The following is a 27,811-nucleotide window of genomic DNA, read 5'->3' on the forward strand; positions in this document are numbered from 1 at the left end:
ATGTTTATGATAGGCATTCAAAATCCAAGCCATATTCATGATCAAGAATATCGTAATTCGACATCTCATAACATCATGTTTTCATGCAAAACCGTACCTACAAATACCATTTGGATTTTATTCAAGACATCGCATTAAGCTATAACCCAACCATCACATATTGAAAATTTGGCCACCATACACACTTATATACATAACATGTAAACATCCAAAATCAAGTACCACATAGGCTCAAGTTCATGAGCAATCAAAATGACACATATGTAATGTGACTCTTGTATACATGCCACATAACCAAGATCGAAACGATTAAAAAACTATCGAGTTAGAAGATGGATAGTGTGGACTTCGAATTGATCCGATCGATGCGTTCCACAAAAGACAACTACAAGATAAGAAACATAAACGACTAAGCATTACGAATGCTTAGTAAGTTCATATGAGCTAGAATAGTAAACTCACCTCAAATCACAACTAACCCAATGAGTTAGCTAACCATACGACTTTTCTGTCAACACATCTCATAGCAGTAATGTGAGTTCATCAGATACAATTTTACAACATTTCAATACGTACAATACAGTTCCAAATACAATACATAATATCAATCAGATATTTTTCGTTTTACAATAATTATATAGCCTGATGAACTACAATAAATAGATACGGATACGCGAGGTAACCACCAAAAACGCACTAGATTGCTTGTCCGAGCGATAACTTCAAAACACACCTGAGCACCGAAGTGCTAAGGCTGTAGGCATATGTCATAAGACAATCTAACCCTTTAGAACACACCAGGGTCTCCGTAGAGACAATCAATAACAGTGGTCTTCGTAGAGACAAGATATGGTAATTCGCAACAAATATTGGATTTCGATTTAAACAGTGAATTCTTCGTACATTAGTATTATCTCATATCATATACTATACAACGCACAATAATCCTAATGGCATGCTAATTGTATCTTATCATTTCTTACATTCATCCGGGCACACTTAACACATTAAAATGATTTTTTACAATTCAGTCTATTTCTCACCTTTTTGTACTATTTTGCATACAATTCAAAACACATTCAATGTATATAGATCCATAATTCAAACACCTACATTAAATTTGCATTTAAAATTATATCATATGAACTTACCTGGCAAAAACAATAGTAAACAAGGTGTCGAGGACTAATCTACAATTTTCCTTTTTCCTCGATTATCTACTGGTTGATTCAAATATTGATTTATTTAGTAATTCATTTCAATTTATTAATTTCAATAGCCTATACTATCTCATTCCATGTATATAACATGTTAATTTCATTTTCACAATTTCCTAAATTTTCTCATTTTATTCAATTTAGTCCATAAAATTAAAACAATCATAATTTTTACATTTAAGTTTCATTTTACAATCCGATTTCAATTTCATCCTTCTACAGCCCTCTAAATTCAATAATTACAGAAATTTCATGTCAATTTCAAATTATTTTCATTTTAGTCATTACACTCAAAACTAGCATTTAAACTTTACAATTTAATCATTTTTTTCATTTCTAAGCTTAAAAGCTAATATTTAAACACCAAAAGCTTCAAAATTCATCAATAGTAACTTTTATAAACTTTAACAGTTTTATGAATTAATACTCAAGTTAGCTAAATCGAGCTACAACGATCTCAAAAATATAAAATTTATGAAAAATGGATTTTAGAATCACTTACATGCAAGGGACGAATGCTAGAGAATTTTTGAAGCTCTCAATTATTCATTCAGTAGTGATATTTAGTGGAGAAGATGAGAATGAAACTAATTCTCTTTCTTTCCACTTTTGTTTCTTTTAATTAATGCCTTAATTTTATTAATGTATTTTAATTTTAACAAAACAATTGTTAAAATCATGCACCAACCTTCCATCTAATACATTATGGTCTAATTGTCATTTAAATTCTTGAACAATTTTTATTTAAGTCTTTTAACAAATAAAAATCAATAGCGATTTACTTTTACGATTTTTACGATTTAGTCCTTATATTTTAATTACTAACTGCTCAATAAAATTACAGGATAAAAATCAATATAACATTATAATAGATTTTTAAATATTAATAAATAATATTTACTGATTTGGTCATCAAAAATGGGGTTCTGAAATCGCCGTTTTTGGTACCATTGAAAAATGGGTTGTTATATATGAAATGTGATAACACTTGGTTCCTAACCAAGTGATATAACTTGTGGTTACTTATAACTTTTCAACAACTATTGGAATACTATATATTTTGAAAATATTCCAATAATCTCCCCCTATTTTCAAAATATTCTAGATTTTGATAACTTGTAAATCAATTGCATAAATGAATGTGTCTTACGATTGAACATTCACTTAGTGAAAATATGTTAAAGTTAATAGAAATTACATAATAGACTATGCTTTGAACCAACTATTCTATCTGATTAACTGAAAACATCTCACACAATGATTTCAACACTAGTCAATGGACAGTATCTAGGGACACTATTTTGGCCATGTGTCTGTAAACTCTTTTTCATGAGTGTTGTAAGAGCCAAGTGTAATGGCTTAAATTCAAGGTTATCGGAACAATGGTTTCGTAACCATAGATCCGATTTAAAGAGAAATTTATTTCAATATTTTTGCTTGAAAATTGATATGATAGGAAAATCATATGAAAATATTGATAGAAAAATTTTACCAATTTAGTGATTAGATAGAAAAAGAAATTATTGAAGAAATTGGGTAAAAACAAGGTATCGAGACCTCTATCTCGTAAAACCGAGTCAAAAATAATTTTATAAATATTTATGAAATGTTATTAATGTGGTAGTAAAATTCCGTTAGGAAATTTTAATGTTTGGGTAGTCAATTAAATGAAAAGGACTAAATTGTAATAGGTGTAAAAGTTGCTAGAGTGATTAAATAGCTTAAGAGTCTAATGAGAAAGGATTTAAAAGGAATTAGACCCAAAATTTATTTGGGCTGAACGGCAAGGGTATGAAATCAGCAGAAAAATTGATAAATTAAGGGTAAAATTGGAATATTGCAAAATTAACTAAATTAAACTAGGACTAAATAGGAAATATCTAGATTTCTCTTCATTTCTCTTCAATTCCAGCAGCTAAAAACGCCATAGGAGGGTTCTCTAAGCTGATATTTCATAATTTTTGCACCAAGTGAGTTAATCCTTGCCTTTTTCTTGTAATTTTTGTGTTTCTAAGACTTTTACAACTAGGTCCTACTATTAAATTCATTAGTTTTTGATTTCATGGATGAAATTGAAAGTCACCATGGTTGAGTGCTGTAAGTTTATGATGAAATAGAATTAAATTAAAGCTTTAATTTGTTTATGAGATGATTTTATTAGGTAATTTTAATAGAAATTGATTTTTAGTACCTAATTGTGAAAATGATTGGAATTAAAGCCTATTGCTGAAATTCTGATTCCTAAAGGTTGTAAACTAGTTTAAGGTGATATAATAAAATGTTAATTGAGAAAAATCAGCTCAATTGAGAGGCTAATTAAGTAGGGATGAAATTATCATTTATTAAAAGCTTAGGGGAAAAATGGTAATAAACAGCTTGCACAAAAACAGTTTGGACAGCAGCAGTAGACTAACTTTGAAAAATCACCATAAATTTTATAAATCTAATTAGAAGATGAAAAAAATATGGAATTAAATCTTATTGAGTCTAGTTTCTCATAGAAGAAATATTGTAAGCAATGGATTTGTAAATTTTGAGATATAATGAATTTTGTGAGATAAGGTCAGAATGAATTCGGGTTCCCCTGTTCTGACTTTGAAAAATCATAAAAAATTTAAGAAAAACAATTATGGGCTTAAATTTATATTTCTAGAATCCTTAATGAGTCTATTTTTAAGAGAAACAAACGAGAACATTATTTGAATTCTGTATGAAGAGATAATTAACTTTTAGTGAAGAAGGGTCAGAACTGTCGGCAGCAGAATAGGGGTGACTTTAAAGAATAAACTGTACTTATTGGCTAAACCAAAAATTCTGAAAATTATATGGTAAAAATATATATGAGTCTAGTTTCAGCTAAAATTAACGGATCTTAATTTGGAGTTCCGTAGCTCAAGTTATAAATAATTTAGTGACTATGACTCAAGTAGACAACTTTGAATGAACTATAAATAATAGTTGAATTATAGAGAATGTTGCATATGAACATGAAATGTATTAAATTGATAATTAAATTTATTTATTTAGATCCGGAAGATTCAAATACGAAGCTAGATCGAGGAAAGGAAAAGTTCGGGATTAGTAGATTTTATTGTTTACAAACAAGTATCAAGGTAAGTTCGTAACTTGAATTATATTCTTAAATGCTTGAAAAGCATGTTTTTGATATGAATATGATTTGAATGTTCATTATATGGAAATTTATGAAACATTGATATGTTTGCTAAAATGGGAAGAAATCCCGTTTGAATGAAAGGAAAATTCGATGGATCTCTGAAAAGGAATTGACGGTAAAAAGGATCTAGCCCGGACGGGTGATCCTATCCTGATATAGCCCTCCCAAGAATATGTGTAAAATGGATTTAGCCCGGACGAGTAATCCAATTAGGTTCAATTTAGCTTGGACTGTAATTCGATCCAAGCTCATTTGAGTAATTGTCGTTGCAGGATTTAGCTTTGACCGGTAATCCCGACAATATTGTATGAGTTTATATTGCGGGATTTAGCTCGGATGGTAATCCTGCTTCAAGGTTGACGTTCGCGGGAGTGTGCTCTCTGAAATGGATATGTGCGCACATGAATATGAATTGACGGACCCGGAATTGTACAATAAATGTGTACCTCTGAAAATCCATCGAAATTCCGATAAATTCAACGGGATAAATATGGAAAATAGCAAGGAAATGGAAATCATGGTATTAACGAACTCATCAATCATGGTATATATATTATTGATACATGGAAATTATTGTACTAACTTGAATGTTGAGTTTGTGCATGTTAAGGTAATAATGCATTGAATGGATATATGAATGTTTATTATATTGTATTGAAAATATTAGGTAAGTATAATTCTTGTTACATGAGCTTACTAAGCACAAAGTGCTTACCCCGTTTCCTTTTGCCCTGTTTTGTAGTGTTAAGAGCTCGGAGGTCGGATTTGGTGGAGACACATCACCTTTGTCAATCTCGTGGATTTCGGTATATAAAGAAACTTTATTTTGGAAATCAATGGCATGTATAAGCTAACAAAGTAAATGTTAACGTGAAATGAATGTAAAGTTAGCCATTAGTATGGTTAACAAACCTGGTTTTAGATATGTGATGACGTTATCTTATAAATATGCATGAATTTATCTTGAAAATATGTTGAATTGATTTGGTTGATGTGGATTGGTCTCAATTTAATATTGCAGGGAAGGTTAGATATTTATAAAGGGGCTATATTGAATATAAAAAAAAAATTTTAATTCGTAAACTTCGGTAATGCCTCGTACTCTATTTCGGCAATGAATACGGGTAGGGGTATTACACCAAGCCCTTGAGCTCCTAGAAGCGATCACACTTCCACTCGCATAGGTAGATACTATCAAGAGTGTTCCCTCAATTATAACACTCTTAATATATTTATGTTATGGGTTTATTAAGAGTTTAATACCCTTATCCTTTCCTTGTCATTATGGGTACTTAGCAATTTTTACATTGAGATGATACATTATATATTATTATAATGCTAGCAGTCACATACTGATGATATAATTTGTCTCATTGAACTTAAGACTTGACATTATACCAAGCATTGAGTTAAGTTTCCATAATGGGTGACTTAAATATTATAGTTTTGTATCGCATCCCTAAATTTCTAAATTTTCAACATAGTTATGTTAATTATCTATACCACATGATGAAACTTTATATTTATTTGTGTCTTGAAAATTCAGAAGATCAACATCCCACCATGTTCAATTATCCATTCTTTCGCAAAAGAATGCTATCAAGGATATCATTTCTATTATTGTCAAATTACAGTGATCATTTTATCTTTTCTTATCATAACAAATTCATATTTGGATACTTGGTTTCATATTTAGATATCAATAAATAAACAATGTATCATGCCTTTTTCACCAAGTAAGTTGTGTAAAGAGGCCGAATCCCTTGGTGAAACTAGACAATATATTTGCTATTGGTTATAACTTCTTTTCAAAGTCAATACATGACTTTAAAACCTTTTTTGCATTCATAGTCAAATAACATTATTTTTCTTAACACATCTTGTATATGCAAGGGTGTAAAATATATAGTCATATTAAGGGATGACCAATTGTTCAATCAAATGACTATAAAATCACACATTTATTCACCATTCACCATGGAATTTTCAATTATTTTTCAATTATTTTCTAACTATGATCATAATTATGTCCATCACCTAAATGGGTCAAATAGCATTCATATTGCTATTTCCATACCCATAAAATCTTTGATTCTTTGGGTTCCAAAGTAAATTTCTAAATTTAGTACATTTCAAAATTTAATAGAACCACGAGATTATAGATCATATCGAAGCCATATATAAAAAGAATACATGCACCATCATAAATATGCACAGCATGATCTCAATTTCAAATATATGATTATCACGTTATATATTCTCACTAGAAGATTTCATGTTAGAATAGTGATCTTATTATATAAGTCAATATTTTCCATTATTCTATATTGACTAGAAATTTTAACCATATATGTGCATATGATTTATTTCAATTCCAGTAAAACCACTTCTAGGCCAAAATAACATAAAAAAAATCTGTACAATCATATATAAAACTCATTTAGCTTATGGTTATTTAACAAAAATAACAACCAAAATTATTTATATTATAATCATATACAAACTTTGATTTTTAACAATGAAAATAATGTTTCATCAATATCACCCAAATGCTAGTTACTAATATAATGATTTAAATAAACAAATAAATTCATATATCAAATTAAATATATATATCATAAAAAGAAAGAATGTTGTTGTACTAAAATTTTCACTCACACATTGGATGGAATGAATTAAATTAATTCAACACCAACCAAACATCTCTATATAATGTACCAATACGTACATAAGTGTCTTTTTAAAAAGTCACAACTTTTCATGTTTGGAAGTTTACCAAGTAAGCACCAATCGAAATAATATTATTTCCTTGCATTGCTTAAAAATCTCATTAACTTCCTTTCTTTCTCCTTTTCATGATTGTTAAAATATATGCATATGCATATGCATATCATATATATATATATATATATATATATATCATATATTTATGTAGCAATCATAATTATGCATGTATACGATGTGTTTAATAAACTGACATGTTACTTTATCAAAAACTAATCTATTAGACACTTTAATGTACCACTTATTGCTACAAAGATTTCTTCTAAATCAATAATATCTTCTCTAATTTCTCATAAATTGCAAAAATAGAACCTTAAAATTGTTGGTGTGTGGGGATAATAATGAACTTATAAGAAATAAACGGAGGCTTCAAGGCGTGTATTAATGTCACTTTTTTTAAAGTTCTATTCACCCTCACCTATATTATAGTGTGCAAAAGATCAGTTACTGGTAAATGAAACTCGATGATACAATGAAACCCAATGATTGTTTACATTTTGCACTGACGGAAACAGTTCACTAAACACTGAGAGGAGCATAGTAAAGATACAAATTTTTATAAAGAATTTAGAACAATCTAGGATGTAGAAATTCTTTATAGATTAATCTAAGAATATAAAAGATGGTGGTTGAATAGAAAGAAACGTTTGATGTGTTTTTTTGGTGTGTTAGACAAATGGAATTTGACTTTTATTTATAGAAATTTTCATGTCTCTTTATAAGAACACAACTATCTAAATAGATAGTCATATCTTTTAACAATAAACATAAATATTCAATAGATGTCTCCTTAAATAATCATGATTCATTGTTCATAATAAATCAATATAATTTTTAATTTAAGAGACATACTTCATCACTATGAAATGTGATAACACTTGGTAAATAACCAAGACTCTAAGATTTTCAAGCCTCTAATCAGATTTATGTATTCGAGAATATAAAATAAAATTTATTCTCTAAAGTTTTAAACATAAGATTCGGGGAATTGTAAGAAGCTCTTTTAATAAATCTTAATTGTGTTAATAAATATGTTACTCTTATTTGTTTATTATCATTGTTTTGTTGGAACTCATATTCAAACCTTTGTCTGAACATCAAACTGGACAATGCATACCAAAGTTTTTAATCCTCCCCTGTTGATTTCTTCTATCAACAAGCATCATAGTGGTAACGAATGCAATATCATCACAACTTAATCAACTTGCAAGCAATATATTCTCCCATAGATAGTGACCATATAGACATATTTAGGAGCAAGAACTAGGTTACTGTTAGCTGAAATCTATTGAATGTGTTGCACTGCATTCCCAAAACAAGAACTAGTCTCCCCTCAGGTCATGTTCAATTTCATAAGCAAACAAGTCCAACCCACGCATAAATGTTGTATTGGAGCAAAATCAAATTAGATTAGGTGCTTAAAGAAACGTCAAGGAATGTAAAAATTACTCTTTACAAGAAGAATGAATTTAATTGTAAAACAAAAATAGGAGGATAATGCGTTTCAACGTGTTCGTACCCACGTCTTTCTACATTAACAACAATGATTATGCCAATTGAGTTAAGACTCGTTCGACTGTTATTTATTATTTATGAAATTTATCACATTTATAATTTTAATTTTAGTTAAATAAGTTTACTTAATAAGAAAATCATCATAATTATAAACAAAAATTCTAATTTAATTAAAAGACTTTTATGAAATGAATTTATATAATAAATAAAAATTTAAGCTTTATGTTGAGTTAATTTATATTTAAATTATTATGTTTTCAATCTTCAATAATCAAAAGGAAAATTTATTATTTTAGTTTTAAATAAAAATTTTAATTATTTATACAATATGTAACTTTATATTCCATACATAAAATTTATAAATAATAAATTTATATAATCTATTCTAATCTATTATAAATATATTAATTGTACATTTCTAGTTAATTTATTGACTATTAATGAAAGAAAAAATAAAAATTAAATAATATATATTTTAATATACAATATCTTATTTTTTATTGTTTGTACAAATACTTTAATAATTAATAGGAATTATTTATTAGTATTAATCTAAATGATCGAAATAATTTATATATGTTAATTATGTTTATTAACTATTATTTTAAGGCTTAAAACTGTACTCTTTTAAAAAAAATCTCTTAATGAATCATTTTATAACACATGAAATTTACAAAATTAAAATTATCTTAAAAAGATAAATATTATTTTCTTAATTTTAAAAATAAAACTTATATCCATCTATTTTATTCTTTATTCAAGAACTTTGGTGACAAAAAATTAAGAATTTGTCAGAAACATAACTAAGTTATTTTCTTATTTTTTAAAAATACTTATAAATATATTCATCCATTTTTTCTTCACTAAAAACTTCGATAATAAAACCTTTAAGAACTCGACGAAAAACGCATCCAAATTTAGTTTTCAGTGGCAAACCTTAGATTTTGACAAACTTCTTTTCTATTTTTAAATCTTAATTTCAATTATTTTCTCACTCCGTTCAAAACTCATGTATTTATTTTTGTTAAAAATAATTTTCTTCTTTCTTTTTCTATATACTGTACACGAAATAGCTAGGTAAACTTCTACAATAGAAAACATAGATAAAGTCTGAAACTCCAGTACTAAGAAGAAATTGAGTAAAAAGAAATGGGAAGAGTATTGCAATTAACAGTTAAAAAAATGCATTAACAGAAAAGAAAGAATCGTGGTGGGACTGGAAAGCGTGTATAAAATGAAAAGTTTTTATTTAAACTAAATTAATTTATTTTTATAATTTTTAATTTTATTTATTTTTTATTTAATTTTATTTAAAAGTATCACTTCTTATAAAATGATTGAGTAAAATGTCTTTTTTTATGACTAGGACAATTTGTATAATTTAAGTATCACTTGAGGCAACTGAATATATAATTTATGTAACATTTGTGATAAAAAATTAAATATTAATTTAAGAAAAGATATAATTTAAATATTAAATTATGATTTAAGCCTTATTTTAAATAATGTTAATTTGTATCAATTATATTAGTAAATTTAAAAATTGTTATTATAACATTTGAATTGTTAAATAAATTCACCTATTTTAATTATGTTGAGCAATTCAGAATTTTAAAAATTAGAAAAGAGAAATTAAAATCACATTAATATTAGCAAAAGGACAAAAATAGCAATCATTATTATAAAAAAAAACTTTATATATGGTGTGAGAATTGAGAGTTGAGAGATAGTGTAGGGGCCCACAAAGCTGACTTGTTGATGGTAAACATTCTTTAATGTCATAATCTTTTGCCACGCAACCGAGTTGAGATTAGCAGATCAACTCAACTCCAACTACTCATTTCGAGGCCGCAGCACCATCTCCCACAATTATCTGTCACCTCAGTTCACCACCCCCCTTTGGACTTTAGATGCCCAACATCCTTTAATTACACAACTCTCCCAATGGGAAAGCGAGTAACATCATTTCTCACCCCCAAAGTGCGTATACTCCGGAGTTTGGAAATCTTTCTTTGGCATTTAGATCTGACATTCCGTAATTCTCAAATCAAATTTTGCATTGCATAGTTGTTTTGACATTATCAAAGCTTCAAAAACCCATGCAAATTGTGTTTGAGGCAAACAAGGTGGTGAAAAATCATGTATTTTATTGAAAGCGATGAGATTGTTTAAGCCTGTTTTAATTCAATCGAAATAGTCCCCCACACTCACACTGTCCCATGATTGTGAGGTTCGAATTTGTAGCCCATTCCACAGACCAATCTTCTTCACTTCCCCAACTTCCATGCTTCATATTAACCCCCTTCATCTCACCATGTGCCTATTTTTGGTTCTACTCTTTTCATGGCTGAATATGCTTGACCCATCTTTGGGGAAAGATGGGTATGTTTTGTGTAGTTAATGTTTTTAGTATTTCTGAGAGGAAGCCATGAATGTGATTCCTTTAAAAAAAAAGACCTCTTCAGTCTCCAAATATTCTCTCTGAAGCAAGTAAAGTCAACAGGAGGCAATGTTACCTCTACTTTTAGTTTGGTTTACTCTCGTATCTCTTAATCAACCAGCCATCTGTTTGCAACATCGTCAGCAACTGCAGCCAGTTTTGCTTCCAAATGGGTGCGATGACAAATGCGGCAGGTTGCACATACCATTTCCATTTTATCTGAACACTTCATGTGCCTCTGTTTCCAATGCTTTCCATCTTTCTTGCTTGAATTCAACCACCCTTTACCTCCACATCGGCATCCAAAGCTACCAAGTCCTTGACTTCTTCTCTGATGGTATACTCGTAGACTTTCCTGGAACTGGAAGCTCCACTTGTCGTCAATACAACGGCTTGAATTCCTTCAATTTTGCGGGAAACGACTACTTGGGAATATCTGATGATAATGTGATAGGTCTATATGATTGTGAAGACTCGTCACTTTGTAAAGCAGATTGTGAGACGAACGAGTTGCCTGATTGTGATGGAAACAGGGGTGGAGCCCTGGCATGCTGTTATCCACTTTCTGATCATAGCAATTGGCATTCAGGGGATGGGTTTTCGAGTTTTGCCAAGTTTGGATGTAGGGGGGTTTCGTCGTGGGTAGTTCCGAGGGGAACCAACAGTGGGAAGCGGGGGATTAAGTTGGAGTGGGCAATTCCTAGAAATAAATCTCAAGGACTTTGTGCCAGCAATGCAGTTATGGTGAGTGCTACAACAGTTGAAGCAGGGGTCAGGTGCTCCTGTCAGGATGGGCTTGTCGGTGATGGATTTGCAAATGGACTCGGATGCTTCAAGTGTGAGTAATCTATTATTTATTTATTGATTATCATCTTTATTAAGCAAGTAACATTGATAATATTCTCATCTTGGCTGATTAAATCAGGCTGATTTGTAACTAAAATGATATTACTTAACTATTTATCAATTATTCCTTTTTTGGTATCCGTCTTTGACAGCCTGCATCAAGGAGGGGCAAGAAGCATATGGTGGGGAATGTGACAACAGCCCAAAACGTACTCAAAAGAAACTTGTAATTGTAGCTGGTATGTTATCAGGAGATATCATTACCGTTATAAATCTTCTCTATCTATGATGATTTGGCAGCCAAATCACATCATACAATAGGCATGAATGTATGTATATTTGTGTGTGTATGTGGTCATTTTAGTTTCTTTGGTGAATGGAATTCAACTACTTGTTGCGAGAATTAATATCTTTATCATTTTTGACATTCAGGTGTTCTTGCTCCAGTTTTCATCCTTGCCTCCTTATTATTGTTCCTTTGCATATTGAAACGACCTGTTAAATCAAGTGCATTTGATATAGACCAGGCTCATTATCATAGTACCATTTCATTTCGGAAAGCTTGTAGGACTAGATTATTCAGTTACAGAGAGCTAGACGAAGCAACCAGAGGATTTGACGATGGTCAGAAGCTCGTAGATGGAACAAATGGCACAATTCATGCTGGAGTCCTTGGAGATGGTTCACATATAGCTGTGCAGAAGGTGCAGTGCGAGAATGAAAGAGACCTAATTCATGTCCTATCCAGAATTGAGCTTCTATCAGCTGTTTTACATAGGAATTTAGCCCGACTCCTCGGGTGTTGCATTGAATCTGGTTACACCTTGATGGTGGGCTATGAATATCCTGCAAATGGCACCTTGGAGGAACATCTGCATAACAACAGTGGACAAGAATTTGGCCTTGACTGGTATAAGAGGCTAAGCATAGCTGCTGAAACTGCAAGCATCTTAGCATACTTGCAATGTGAAATTTCTCCACCTATCTTTCACCATGGCCTCAAATCATCCGGATACATATTTCTTGACGTGGATTTCTCAGTTAAGGTCGCAGGGTTTGCACTGCTTTGCTCTAGCTCCACCACTGGCCCCCATGTTCAGAAAAACGATGTGTACGACTTCGGACTGCTTTTATTAGAGATAATTTCAGGCTCCAAACATTCAGACATGCCTTCACTAGCCTTGCAAAAGATTAAAAGTGGGAAGCTTGAAGAAATAGTGGATCCATCTCTTTACTACCACGAGCAGCCTATATTTCGAAGAGAGCAAATAGAGATAGTTGCAGACATAGCAACCAGGTGCTTGTTGTTCGGTGGAGATGGCAAAATTGGAATGGTTGATGTTGCAAAGGAGCTGTTTCACCTTGCAAAAGAAAGCACCGATGCAGGAAGTAAAAAGGGAAGTGCATTGGAAGAAACATTTTCAAATTCAAGCCTGCTTCAGATGATATCCATGTCTCCTGACTCTGTACATGTGCCTCGAATTGCAGGACCTGTTTGATAAAATCAGCTTGTCCGTCACGTAATGGCTGCAAATATGCTAAATTAAGTTACCTGCATTCCTGTCTATACAAATTGTGGATTTGGGAACTTGTTTTGTTGATTTACAGCTGCTGCTACATAATATGTCAGTAACATGGTTATGCTTGTATTTTCAAAATCATGAAATGGAAATTTCTGAAACATGTATCAGTAACTAAGATTTAAAACTTATACTTTCTCATCGCAATTTCCCCACTTTTTTTTTTTCTTTTGTTCTCGTTACAACTTAGTTTTTTTTTTTTTGATAACCTTAGTCGAGATTTTGATTTATTTGAATGTTCTGTGGAACAACAGTTGAAACCAATGAGTGGGTACAAAAGTACTTTTCTAGTTAACTTGCCAATTGGCTTAGATTTTATGTTCTGTGGAACAACAGTTGACTTTTCTAGTAATTCTTTATTTTTTTTAAATAATTAAAGTATTTATATAACCCTTCTAATACATTAGTTTTGTTTTAAGATTTTAGTCATTTAATAATTTCTCAATTGAATTATTATCCAATTAATTTCTAATTAAATAATAATATAAATATAAATTTAAAAAATTAATGTATTTACTCTTTTTAAAGAAAAATTACATATTCCTCAAAACACTATTCACTTTTCTAAAAGAATTTCCATTTAAAAAAGAAAAGAAAAGGAAACCACCCATTTATTATATATTTTTCATCTATAAGGTGCACATTTATATTTTTCACCCAAAAATAACCATTTATTTTAAAAATACTTCTTTATATTCCTTTCAAAATATAACTATGTTTTTAAAATAATTTTTCATCCAGAATTATGAGTTCTAATACAGTAATAGATATTTTATGTTGTGGAATAAAACTGGTGTCTTAAAGAGGGAGGGAAAACGAAAACGAAAACGAAAACAGAGGTATGGGGCTTGTCTGGGCTTAAAATTTGATTGGGTCAGAAACGTCATCTAGCACTGATCGGTAAGCCGCCCAGCCTAGGGGTCAGGAAAACCGGCTGTACGTCCGAATGACCATGGGCCTAGACCCTCCTCATTGTTTGGGTCAACTTCTAAAGTAACAGCCATTTAGGTTATAGGTAATAATAGTAGGGGTAATGATTTATTTAACATTCTAGCTTTATAAAAAATTAATTTAATTTTCATTTAATTTTTATTTTTATTATCTTTAAATTTGTATTTTTATCAAATTATCTCTTAAATGGATGAAAAATTAACATATTTTAACTTTGTTAATGTGGCATACACATGAATTGTCGCATAGATGACACATCAATATTTAATTATTTTTTAAAATTTTAAAATATTTTTTTATTTTTTATACTTTTAAATAATTTTTAAAAGCTTTAAATAATTAATTAAACACGATGTACCATTATGCATAATAAACAAAATTAACAAGCATTAATTTATTTATCTATTTTGGAGTGTTTGACAAAAAATATAAATTAAAAATTAAAAAATTAAAAATTAAATAAAGAATTTAAAATAATTTTTTATAAAGTTATAGGTCTAACTCATAATGCCTTAGTAGTATAAGTTTTAGTATAGTGAGCATAATTGTGGTTAGCGAGTAAGCATATATTTTCAGGCAAATGATGAGTGTGAGGTTAGAACAGACAAGAGAAAATCAAAGATCCCACATGGACTGTATATATTTGTTTGTATAGTTGAGAGCTTGTCGTGACAGGAAAAGATTAAAAAAAAAATGTGGACGTGAGAGCAACTTATATATGCAAGTACCAAGCATGTTGCATGTAGGTCGAAAATAAGAAACGAGAGTAAATTTTGGTCTTAAACTGAGACCATAGGATTGTGATGTTAAAAATAAGTCTTAGGCTTAGTTTTGATGAGCGATTAGGTGCAGTGTGGTGCGTTTAGCTTACTTTTTGTTTCACGCTACAGTATTGCTACAATATCTAACCTCATCACCACCGCTATTTTTACACTAACCACAGGTAAACACACCGCCCATCCAAACTTACCTTTAGTTCTTTCTTGTTATATAATACCCGTCCTCCGAATCTGAAACCAAAGCCACGTGAAATAAAGTGCATTACGAATACCCACCAACACCATAGTTTTTCAAACTGCATCTCCGCCACCCTTTCCTTCACATTCTACTAAACATCATTAATAAAAAATAAAATTGACAGTGATTAACTAGTTATTGTGGTAAAAGTCTTTTTCTATATTTTTATCCAGATTAATTGTTGAAGTTTCATCATCACTATAATTATATGGGCTTTTTACCTTGTGATCCCAATAAAAAATTCTACAAGCTGACTTACATCACACAATGGGTCTTTAAAATGTAGTAAAATAGTAACATAATAAAATTATAAATATATTTGGCAACTTAATTCATTTATTGAATTTTTTTTAAATTTATTCTATGAATGAAATCATACAATTTAAAAAAAAAAGAGACGAAAAAACATTTGTCATAGGTAGTGAAGAACAAACTCCATTAATACAATAAAGGTTGAAGCCTCAGCATTAATAAAACATTATGACACATTGACAATTATCTCTGTTACAACTCAAGTATAATAAATCATCTTAATTATACATGTAATAAGATATATTGATGGCATATTATATACATGTAAATAGTTTTGATTAATGCTAGTGTGATTTGAGTTTTTGACAAGGATATAAACTGTAAGAAATAAATTGATGGAAAGACAATTTAAAAAAAAAATTGATGCATATTTGGGTATATATAAAAATTTTTAAGTTTTTATTTAATTCGTAAAAATTACATATCCTCGGACTCTAAAACCAAAGCCACATGAGAAATGTGTATTATTCCAAATTAAGACCCACCAAGACCTAGTTTTTCAAACTGCCAGTCCATCACGCTTCCTTCACAAAATGATCGCAATAATTATAAATATACGTGTGATGTGAGGTTTTGACAGGGATATATAAACTATGAATATGATTGATGAAATTAAAGACCCAATATTGAAAGATTCAAAGTAATTGTCTTTTCAAAACAAGTGGTTTAGATAAAAGGGTGGAAGTTAATGGAGCAGGGAGTCTTATGGTTGGGGGCATCAATTTATGCGTAATGCATCTATTCTGAGTTGTTTTTTTTTTTCACGGAGAGACAATTAATCAACAAAAGACAGAATATGATCTATTCTGGACTATAATAAATACCAAGAGAAAAAAAAATCTCGGTTAATCAAAGATCACTTGCTACATAACAAACTCCATCCATCCATTCAGCTCTGGAAGAAACTTCAATTAAGTGACATCTAATCGCTTCCAGTAAACCAAAAAGCTCGACCGAATTTATGGTTGCATGCACCTTGCACGATATATATATGAATTATGTTGACAGCTCGATTGATTTGAATACAAAAAGGTTCATGAAAAGGGATAAACTTTATGTAGTTTTTGCACCCGAAAACATGAATAAACGAAAAGAGAGCTTTAGCTACCTAATGGACTAAAGGGGTGTCTAATGTTTAAAAAAAAAGGGGGGACCAAACTCAGTCAGGCATTTTACTATATATATATATATATATATGCTGCTAAACTGTAGTATAAGCAAGTAGGTACCAGGGTATTCTTTCAAGTTCCTTGACATAAAGGTCCATTGTTTTAGACACTTGTATTTGCAATACCACTAAATGATTAATCTCTCAAACTAGACAGCATAGCCTATATGGAATTCATTTGTGTATATAGCAATCTTATCTAGCTTGCTTTACTTTACTTTTTCTGGTATGGGGCCTGCCAGTTGTCGTTTCCCTAGTTTTAATTTCCTAGGGGGGATCTAAGTTTTATCAGTTAGAGTAATTAACAAGATCCATTAATTATATCAGCACTATTTTTTTTCAATATTTTTATCACACAAATTATAGCTAGATCCTTAACATTTAATTATAACCAAAGAAAAGAAATCCCCACATTATGGCAGTGAATCAGGGGGAGAGTGTGAGTTGTTGAACTAAAAGAAGTAACAAGAAAATGATGGTCTCTGGACAAGGTAAGGTTACACACATCTCTGAAGATGATAGAGAGATAAGGGGGACAAAAGGCCAGCAAAAGAATTATGATTTATGAAACAAAAAAAAAATATAGCGAACTGGATCGGGGACTGAGGAGGGAAGAAGAGAGAGCCGAGAAGTGGTGGGGGTAACCCTAAGTAAGAGTGTGGTCCTCACCCTTGATATATATATATATACACACACACATGCATGCATGCATACATACATATAGATAACCTGTTGTGTCTGAAACCACACAGTTGCAACTCTAAATACAATTTTAATTACCAGACAGTAATTAATAAAGAAATAAATTGGTACTACTACCACTAACATATTAATTTATTACCTGTAAAGAAAGCAGTATGTGCAAAAGCAAAACGATATACAAAATGGTGGAGGACTGTGAGGAGCTTTCATCTGATCTGAATACAAGATGAAAGAGATAAAAAAAGAGGTCCCCCAATATAGGGTTTTGGAAATAGGTTGCTTTAGCTTTTACAAACAAAGGCACGGGCCTTATCAGTTTTTGATGTTAACTTATGAGATTTCCTCGTAAATTCCTCGGTAAACGTAACTTACGGACCTGTTTGCTTAATTATAACCATAATATTCATATGTGTTGGACTAAGAAGAGTAGCTGTGAGATGAGCCTTTTTTTTTTTTTCTTAAGCACCATCAATGCACTCCACTCTTTTATACATTGTACACCCAACTATTGAGTGTAAAGTAAGTTGAGCTTCCTCCATTTGTTTGCCTCTTACAGTTTCCTTCATTCATTTTTAACCAGTTACGCTTCAGATAGGAAATTCTTGTGTAAATCCCTTGTATATTTGATTTTTTTTTATCCTAATCATTTTCATGATATTATATATTTATATAAATTTCAATACATTTTTTCGGTAATACAATACATGATGTTCGTATGTTGTTTTTATTACTTTTACATACCGTTTATGTACTATATATTAATTTATATAATTCTTATATATCACGATGTTGTTCAAAACACTCCACTAAATAAACTATTTGAACAAAACAACACTTACCTAACTAAATCTCTTATATGTTTGTCATTTAGATCATAGCTATATCATAATTTTACCATCGACTCTACAAAATAGGATCAACTCACGTCTCATCACATTTTAATAAAATATTCATAACATATTGGCAACATTCTATGGTCTTGTTACCAACCTTACAAAGTAAGACACCGAGCCAAATGGGATCACATCAGCATTCATGTTTAGGATGCATATAATTGATCTCATAAGTTTACATATAGGATATTTGAAGGTGTGTTTGTTATGAGAACAAGTACATTGAATATGATCCGTTAGGAGAGTCAATTTGGTTTTTCACTCAAGTGTTTATGGATACTTGCTATTGTCTCATTAATAATGTAAATAATGCTTTAAGAAGTATTTGGTTGGGTGGAAATTTTGAGGGATGGAAGGAGGAAGTAAAAAAATGAAAAGAAAGTAAATTTTGAGTGCACTTGATAAGTAAGAAAAATGAGATAAAAGAAAATCATAAAAATGATTATTTTTTATCCTAATGCATAAAAATAATCCTTCCAAATTTGAATGACTAGAGGTGAGAGAATGCTAGAGAGATATATATTAGTTCAAGATTATGCATTTTTCGAATTTTTTTTTTCTTTCATTTTTATCTCTACCAAGCAATAGATGAATAAAAAATTACTTTCTCTTTCAATTTTTCTTTCTTATTAAACACACTTATAAAAAGAAAAATTATATTTTCATATTCAATTTTTCATCTTTCTAATTTTCTTTCTACACTATCAAGCAAAGCGTTAGCTTTCAAGTCCCTTACTGAAAATCTTACCATAGTTGAATCATCCTTAGCATTTCCAACTTTTTATCAATGGTAATAATAAGATGCATATAAGATAATGGAGCATCCTCCCTCTCTATGGTAATCGTGCAGCTTGATCTACATCCACGTGCCATTTTGATTTCTGTTGAAGGAAATTAAAGATTAAAAGTTATGTATGGTTTGTGTTGATTCAGAAATGCATGTACATGGGTATTACTTATATCTTTGTGTATTTGCAATAATTCAATACCAGTAAAGAAATATGCTTATTAAGCATTAGATATGATATTGGGTTTACAATTGTGTTCCTAAAAACATCACAAATATTATTACTTATGTCTTTTAAATGTGTTCCTTGCACATATTCCTACCCTACAGCATCAAAACTAGCTGGTTGGAGTTATAAATTTACTAATATTATATCATAAACATCTGAACCTATTTCAAATATAATTTAGAAATAAATCATTAAATTTTCATTTCTGAAAATATATAAGTATAGTTACTTCTTATAATTAAAAAAAAAAAAAAAACAAAGAGTAAATGATGGTTGTCCCGAATGGTCCAGAGTCCAGACAAGTGGGGCTACTGATTTTTGTGGACACTAATTGCAAGTGTGAAAATTAAATTTGGCATGCAATGCCAATTAAATTCCCAACCCAATAGCTGTGGCTTGCCCTGCCGTCTGCCGACTGCCCGGTCCGGCCGCTACAGCTTCCTACAGCTGCACCTTTTAAATTAACGAAACAAATGCATAGATTCTTCGTCTAAATTATTATTTTATTTTATTTTTCGAGTTATAAAATTAAATATTTTTATTTAAACCATTCTGCTTAAAATATGCCAAATTTTAATTATCATTCATATACTTTTTCTATGTTGGGAATGTAAATGACACACATCCTTAAAACTTGTTCTATATTGCAATAGATTAGAGTAGAGTAGTAGAGTAGAGTAGAGATAGCTATTTAAACTGTGTGTTTAATTACGGTATATTAAATATATATATATATATTCTCAAAAGTAGGTTAATGAAAGCCATTAATTATTTGTTCTATAAATTCAAGAAAATACATATATTATGTGGTATTAGTGAAATTCAGATTTGGACCACGTTAATAATGAATAGCCACATCCACCTGCTGATGACTAATTATGTTTTGATGAAACCAAATTTCAGTGTAGGTTTTAAATATTATCAATTCACACCCAAGTCTTTGTCTAACCCAACCTTCTCTATATTTTGCGATTTCTTTTCTAATATTATTTTTTTCTGTCATTATTATTTTGGGTGAATAATTAAATACATTTTCTATCCCCCCAGCACCCCACACTTTTAAGCTCTTAGTTTAGATAAAAAAACTTTTGTATGAGTTTTTGAAAATATTTTATACAAAAATTTTACATTATTTTCACTATTCTAAAATAAAAATATTTTTATATTATAAAAATATAAATTAAATAACAAATAAAATTTAATTAAAATTTAAATAATCATAATTTTTAATTTATATTCTATAAACCGTCCAAACACGTAGATAGAATGAATTTTTCAATTTTCTCAACTCTACCAAAATAAATCTAAAATTTAAAATAAAAAAAAGAACTTAAAAATCAAAATCAAATTGAACCGAATCGAATTATGATGATTGATTTAAAATATATAAAAAACTCGATTGAACCAGAAAATTTAAATTAATTATTAATGAAATTATTTATACTTATTGATTTACTTAAAAAGAAAACTCTTCTTGACTACCAAAATTACACATGACTAAAGGTGTATTTGAAATTCAAATTTAAAACTGTCTACCTAAGTCCCACTCCACTCTTTTCAAGTTCTAATAAGTGATTTACAAAAAATTGATCATTATAATCATTGATTCTTTCTTAGAAAAAAATCAAATCATTAAAGTTTCATTTTATTGGTGTTTAATTTTGTTGTTGTTTTTCTAGATTTTTTTTTATCATTTTGGCTTAATATGTTATTTGATACTTAAGTTTAAATTTTTTAATGACACACATGTGTTGCTTTTTTAGATCTCGTATATTTATTTAATAAAAGTTCTATTTTTAGTACCCAAAAGTAATAATGTTAAAATTTTAGTGTTTAATTTGAGCTCTAAGATTGATTTGATGAAGTTAATTGTTAATATTATTAGGTTTGAATTCTTCATGACATTGTTAATAAAATAAATTTAATGTTAATTGTGAATTTATTTAATTTTGTGTTTAATTTATCAACTGCAATCTAATGAATGTGATTTAATTTGGGTTTTAGGGTTTATTTGATGAAGTTAATTGTTAATATTATTAGGTAATTATGATTTTCATCAAATCAACTCTAAAACCTAAACTTAACACTAACAAGTTAACATTGTCACCTACAAGCATCAAAATGTATAACTTTTGTCAAATACAAATACCGCATTGGATCAAAAAATAATACAAGTACGACATTAAAAAAGTGTCAAACTCAAGTACCAAATTATGTATTAAGCCATTCATTTTATTAAAAAAAACTAATGTAATATTTTATTTTATTTTTGCTAAAAAGCTAATGAAAGTACAAAAATAATAATTGATAAATTCAACAATTTAATTATTAAAATAAAAGTTGTGAAAGTAATAAGCCACTCCTCTATTTTATTACATATAATTTATTTTATTTAAAAAGCACATAAAAACATGCAGTAATTACTAATTGTTTGAATCATAATTCATGTACATATTAACTAAAGTGATGATAAAATATGTTGATCAACTTTTGTTAAAAACTATCTTGAATCTTAAATATTGCCTTTTTTAACCAAAAAATGTATGTACATATATATATTCAAGTTATGCTTGGGCTTATTGTAGTAAGCTTGTGGTTAGTTGTTATAATTTTGGACGGTAGGACCATTTATCCCTCTCTATAGTTTGAGCTAATCTTATAATTGTCGAGATATTAATACTAGTATTCAGCCGAATGTAGTCACAATAATTAGCGAGTTGCAATTTATTCCAGTACATTTTTCTGTCAGCTGAAAGTCATAATTGAAATCACTTGCCGTCTTAATTGGAGGCAGTTCAAAAAGTCAGAAGGTAAAAATTCCAGGGTACATGCAACTGTAATTGGTACCAAAATATAAAACGTCGCTGTAATTAAGTATATGTTTCGACTCTTTTTGGAGTATTATGGGAGTGTTTGTATAACCATTAAGATTTATTAAGGGTAATTTAGATATTTTATAAAAAATATTTTCTTATAAATTATAAATTTTATTATTATATTTTAGTTATTTTTATATAATTTAATTTAATTATTTTCATTTTTAATTCATTGTTATCATTTTAGACTCGCTTGTGGAATTTTTTTACCTACTTGTGGAAAAAACACTCCCTACTTGAAGTAGGATTAGGGTGGTGTAGCGACGTAAAAATTTTGGTTTGGGGTCGCTAATTTTGGCAATCTAGTGAAAAAGTTTGAAAACTGAAGTTTGATTTTAAAATAAAGAGGGAGTCGCCACCGATCCTTTTCCTAGGTGTGATCGGACACCAATTAGATTCATTTTTTTAAAACAAAAGGAAGGCTGAATTTAGGTCTACGTTAAAAGCCAGAGGAAAATTAGGGTTCGGGAGTCGGTTACGCGCGAGGAAGGTATTAGCACCCTTGCGACGCCCAAAAATTGGTATCTCATAAACACATGTTGTCTTAATTTTCAAAAATGCGAATTCAATGTAAAGTTTAGTTGTGATCCGAAAAAAACGAGAAATTTTAGTTTATTCCGATTTTTGAGAAGGGTATATCGCTTTAACACGAGTCAATTGACGTTCACCCAACGTAGCGATGAACTCGATGACTTAATGTTAAATCGATATGTTGCCTTGATTATTGAAATTAATTAGCAAAACAAGAATACGATTTTCGAAATAATGCAAAGTAAAATAATATGAAATAAAAATCAATAAATGAAAGAGCTAGGGATATATTGAAACAAATAATCGAGGTGACAATAATATTAGAAAAGATGAAGGTATAATGTAATAATAGAATTGGACACGAAATTAAAATAATGAATGTATACACATAATAATAATATTAAGAATGTGTGTGTAAGATGACATATATATTTAGCGATATTAAAATCCATACAACATACATAGAACATATATAGTATATGCATACCTTAGAAATGATAAGAATAATAATAAAACTATTTTGTACACTACACAAATACATACACACACATATATATATATATAGATATATAAACAATAGTATTAGGAATATACAATATAATATTAGAAACATGTATATAATAGTGTAAAAGAAAAATATGACAAATAAGATTAAAATATATATAATAATATATAAAATATAATGTTAAAATCTTATATACATAACGTATGTGCAAAACACATAAGATTAAAACATTTATATAATACATACATATACAACGAAAATACATATATAAAATAACATGAAAAATATACGAGGAATTTAGTATACAAAACTAACAATTAAATAAAATCATATACATACACGAAATAATGCGTATAAAAATATAACCAACAATATAAGAATATGTACATGAAATGGTATAAGTATATATTATTAACATTAAAATACCTACGTAATATATAAAATATACGTAATATGTATTAAAGACAATCATAATAATATAATATATAATAAAAACTGTTCACATATTACATAAGTATGTACATAAATATATATATAATAATGGTACTAGAAATATATCTATAATAGCATAAAAGATAATATTAAAATATATATATGAGGCAATATGCAAACTATATACATAACATAATTATAAAATGCATGGCCTTAAACACACATATAACGTATGCATATATAATAACATAAACACAAACATTATAAAAATAAAATAAGATAACGATAATATTAAAATGAAGTAATCAAAAACTATATAAAGGCTATATGTACATAAAATATATATGTATATATAAGTAAAGATAAACCATAGTAATAAAAATAATATAATAATAATAATAATATAAAAAGTGGATAAAATATAATGATATAAAAATAAAATAAGAATAAAGTAATAGGTAATTATAAATACAATATCATTAAAAATGAGAAAAGGTAAGAAAAGGACTAAAATTAAAAGAAAATCAAAGTTATGGGGCCAATTTAAAATAAAAACAAAGAAAAGGGACTTAATTGTAACACGCGTGCAACTTGGAGGGTCAAAAGCGCAATAAACCCGGTATTAAACGCAAGCAGCGTGGGGACAGAATGAATTGGGCAAAACCATGGGGCCAAATTAAAAAAAAACCTTGATTGTAAACTCCCGAAAAGCGGAAGGGCTAGAAGTGCAATTAGCCCTTCCAAAGAAAAACACGCGAATCCTCCCTGGTGTGGTCGGGTCGACCCGACCCGCTTCCAAAACGACGTCGTTTTATTTACTTGGGGGGGACCAAAACGCACCGTTTTGGTCCCCTATATAAGTTAAAAATTTTGTTTTTTTTTCTCATTTGTGCAGTTGAAAGGAAAAAAAAAAAGGAGAGGAGAGAAGAAAGAGAGGAGAAGGGGAAAGGGAGAGCTCGGCAGGGGGTCACCTAGGAAGGTCACGGAAGCTTCATGGCGCCACCATGAAAGGTAAAAATTTGATTTTTTTTTATATTTTTATACTTTTATATGTATATATGCAGTAAAATGGATTTTATAGCGAAAATGAAATAATAATGGAGAAAGAAATAACCTTTAGTTTTTTCTTAGCTTCCGATTCTTTGATTTTGGTATTCGATTTACTTATATGCTTTGAACGTTGCTACTGAATTCAAACGATTAATGGACTGCTATTTTGATTCTGGACTTTTTGATGATCTTTCTTGTTTTTTGATTTTTAAAACTGCCAACAAAAGAGAAAGAAAGGCCAGCCCCCCTTTATTACATTCATTCTCTTTCGGCTTTATAGCCGATTACATGTTACTTCCACTACTTTCTGCTTGTTTTGCTTTTGCTTTGCATGTTTCTCTGTTCTTTTCCTGTATTCCTTTGTTTATTCGCAGGTGTGGAGGTGCAAGTGATAGGAGTGTCAGACAGTATGGGCAGTGCCTGGTCTCGGGCAGAGGAGGAAGTGGTTTGGCAGCTCGCGTGAAATGAGTGGGAGACTCGATCGATGGCATTCTTGAGTCGAGGCCAAGTGGGACTAGGGTTTCCTGATTCTGGTCTTGGGCTAGGGATTTGGTATTGGTTTGGGCTTGTTTAGGATGAGATGGGTATGGGTTTTGAGTAGGTTTAGTTATTGGGTTTTGGGGTGGGTTAGTTGGGTTTTGGGGTTTAATGGGTTAGTGATTTAATGGGGTTTGAAATTGGGTTGGTGATGTATTAGTTAGGCTTAATGGGTATTCAATGTTTAGGTTAGGGTAGGTTAGTTGGGTTTTGGGGTGGCCCAAAATTGGCCTGTACAGCTGCCCCTCTTTGCTCATTGTCGTGTAACGAGAATAGAGCAAAGACACAAAGAAAGGCCAATTTTGCCCTGTCTTGCGAGTCTTGACTTCATTGGTGCTCTTCTTGTTCAAATAGTCTTCTTCCAGTCCACTGCATCTTGTAGCTTTAGATTCAATCCACTACATCTTCTGACATATGCCTTGTAGCTTCAATCTACTCCAATGTAACTTCAAGGATATGAGATTTGTGTCTTCGATCTGCTTTATTGTAACTCCAGAGAAATAAAATCTACAGCTTTGATCTGCTTTTCTATTACTTCTGTGAGATGAAATTTGCGATCTTCTCTTCTGTAACTCTAGCAAGGCAAGATCTGATATTCTCGATCAGCTCCATTGCAACTTCAGGGAGTCAAAACTTGCAACTTCAGGGAGTCAAAACTTGCAACTTTGACCTGCTCCATTGCAACTTCAGGGAGGCCACATTTGGTGTCTTTCATCAACTTCAATATTTATTTTTTACTCGGCATGTAATCTTGAGCCCAACTCATTTCTCATAATGTGAACTGATTCCTTAAAAGACATAAACTAAAAGATGGAAATTGAAAATAGCTCAGCGCGTGAGCCAAGGCTCAACTCACCTCTCACAATATGAGTCGATCTTTTTGAAACTTAATTTGAAAAGCAGATTTTGAAAATACCTCGACATGTGACCTGAGGCTCAACTCACCTCTCGCAATATGAGTTGATTTTTGAAAAACAAAAATTGAAATTACCTCAGCGTGTCTTGAGGCTCAACTCACATCTCGCAATATGAGTTGATTTTGAAAAAGTAGAAATTAAAAGGTTCAACCCACCTCTCACAATATGAGTTGGTTCTTTTTTTGACAACAGAAATTGAAATTACCTCAGCGTGTCCTGAGGCTCAACTCACCTCTCGCAATATGAGTATTTTCTAAACATAAACTAAAAATACCTCAGTGTGCCCCAAAGCTCAACTCACCCCTCGCAATATGAGCTGATTTTTTAAACAAAAGGAATTAAAATACCTCAGCGTGACCTGAGGCTTGACTCACCTCTCGCAATATGAGTCAATTTTTTGAAACATAAATTAAAAATACCTCAGCGCGTGACTTGAGGCTCAACTCATTTCTATAATATGAGTTGATTTTTGAAAACATGAATTAAAGATACCTCAGAGTACCCAAAACATATCATCTGGTGGAACTCATGTGTCTTTTCCTTTGATTCAATACAACTATCATCACGTCTTTTGCTCTATTGGATTAACTGTATATGCCATGCATGATATTATCATGATATGCACATGTCTGTCTTAAATGCCTTTATGCCTACATTATTATGCAGTGTTCCTTAAGCATGTTTGTCGTATGTCCTTTTCGTCACGATTCTTGTGATGGTCCGCATTCATTACTTCGGCTCTTGACTTTCTCTTTACGCCATGTACCCGTCTTCAAGCTTTACGAGTAATCGACGTTTCTCAGATAACAGTCTTTTTCCTAGTTGAATTTTGTCCCTGCTTTAGGGCTCTTGTACTTATCAAATTTTCATCCAGGTAATGCTTAACATTTCTTTTGTTTAGAATATGTCATTTCACTATTTATCATTAAATAAACACATAATGAGATGCATGAAAATAGTCAGGTAGGGACAAAAAGGATATCTCATATTCCTTTATTTCAAATGTGGCAAACAAAGAAAGTTAACCAATGATAGTACAAATGTGCAAAGAAGAGATTGTATTCAACGGATACAAATGCTTTAGATATTCGACACATGAACTCTTCACGTTCCTCAATCAAGAATCTTTTAGAGTCTGGCTCCTTGCATAGAAGATTTCGAGCTTTCAGAGATGCTTCAAATACTGTAGTCTCACTGTTTGTCGTACAGTTTAAAACGCCTTGCCTTGTAAGCTGAATATTTGCTTCATTAGAATGCCCTCTCGGGTTTTCATCCTAATCTTTTATGTTTAACCAAAGTGCCCTTTTTGGGTTTTCGCTCTGATCCCTCTTTTTTTTTTTTAAGATG

At 30.3% G+C, this 27,811-nt stretch overlaps 1 protein-coding gene across 1 annotated transcript; it reads left to right on the top strand.

Moving 5' to 3' along the window:
* Positions 1-10,651: 10,651 nt before the first annotated feature.
* LOC108473073 (probably inactive receptor-like protein kinase At2g46850) lies at positions 10,652-13,678 on the top strand. The gene is made up of 3 exons (XM_017774633.2): positions 10,652-11,969; positions 12,130-12,216; positions 12,410-13,678. The coding sequence occupies exons 1-3, from the start codon at positions 11,201-11,203 to the stop codon at positions 13,474-13,476; spliced, it is 1,923 nt and encodes a 640-aa protein (XP_017630122.1). The 5' UTR covers positions 10,652-11,200; the 3' UTR covers positions 13,477-13,678.
* The last annotated feature ends 14,133 nt before the right edge of the window (positions 13,679-27,811 follow it).

This window comes from Gossypium arboreum, chromosome 11, assembly GCF_025698485.1.
Source record: "Gossypium arboreum isolate Shixiya-1 chromosome 11, ASM2569848v2, whole genome shotgun sequence".
Classification (NCBI taxonomy): Eukaryota; Viridiplantae; Streptophyta; class Magnoliopsida; order Malvales; family Malvaceae; genus Gossypium; species Gossypium arboreum.

Coding starts and splice junctions, on each gene's coding strand:
- LOC108473073 (XM_017774633.2), top strand. CDS start 11,201: ATGTTACCTCTACTTTTAGTTTGGTTTACTCTCGTATCTCTTAATCAA. Junction 11,970..12,129: donor TGGACTCGGATGCTTCAAGT/GTGAGTAATCTA, acceptor CGTCTTTGACAG/CCTGCATCAAGGAGGGGCAA. Junction 12,217..12,409: donor GAAACTTGTAATTGTAGCTG/GTATGTTATCAG, acceptor TTTGACATTCAG/GTGTTCTTGCTCCAGTTTTC.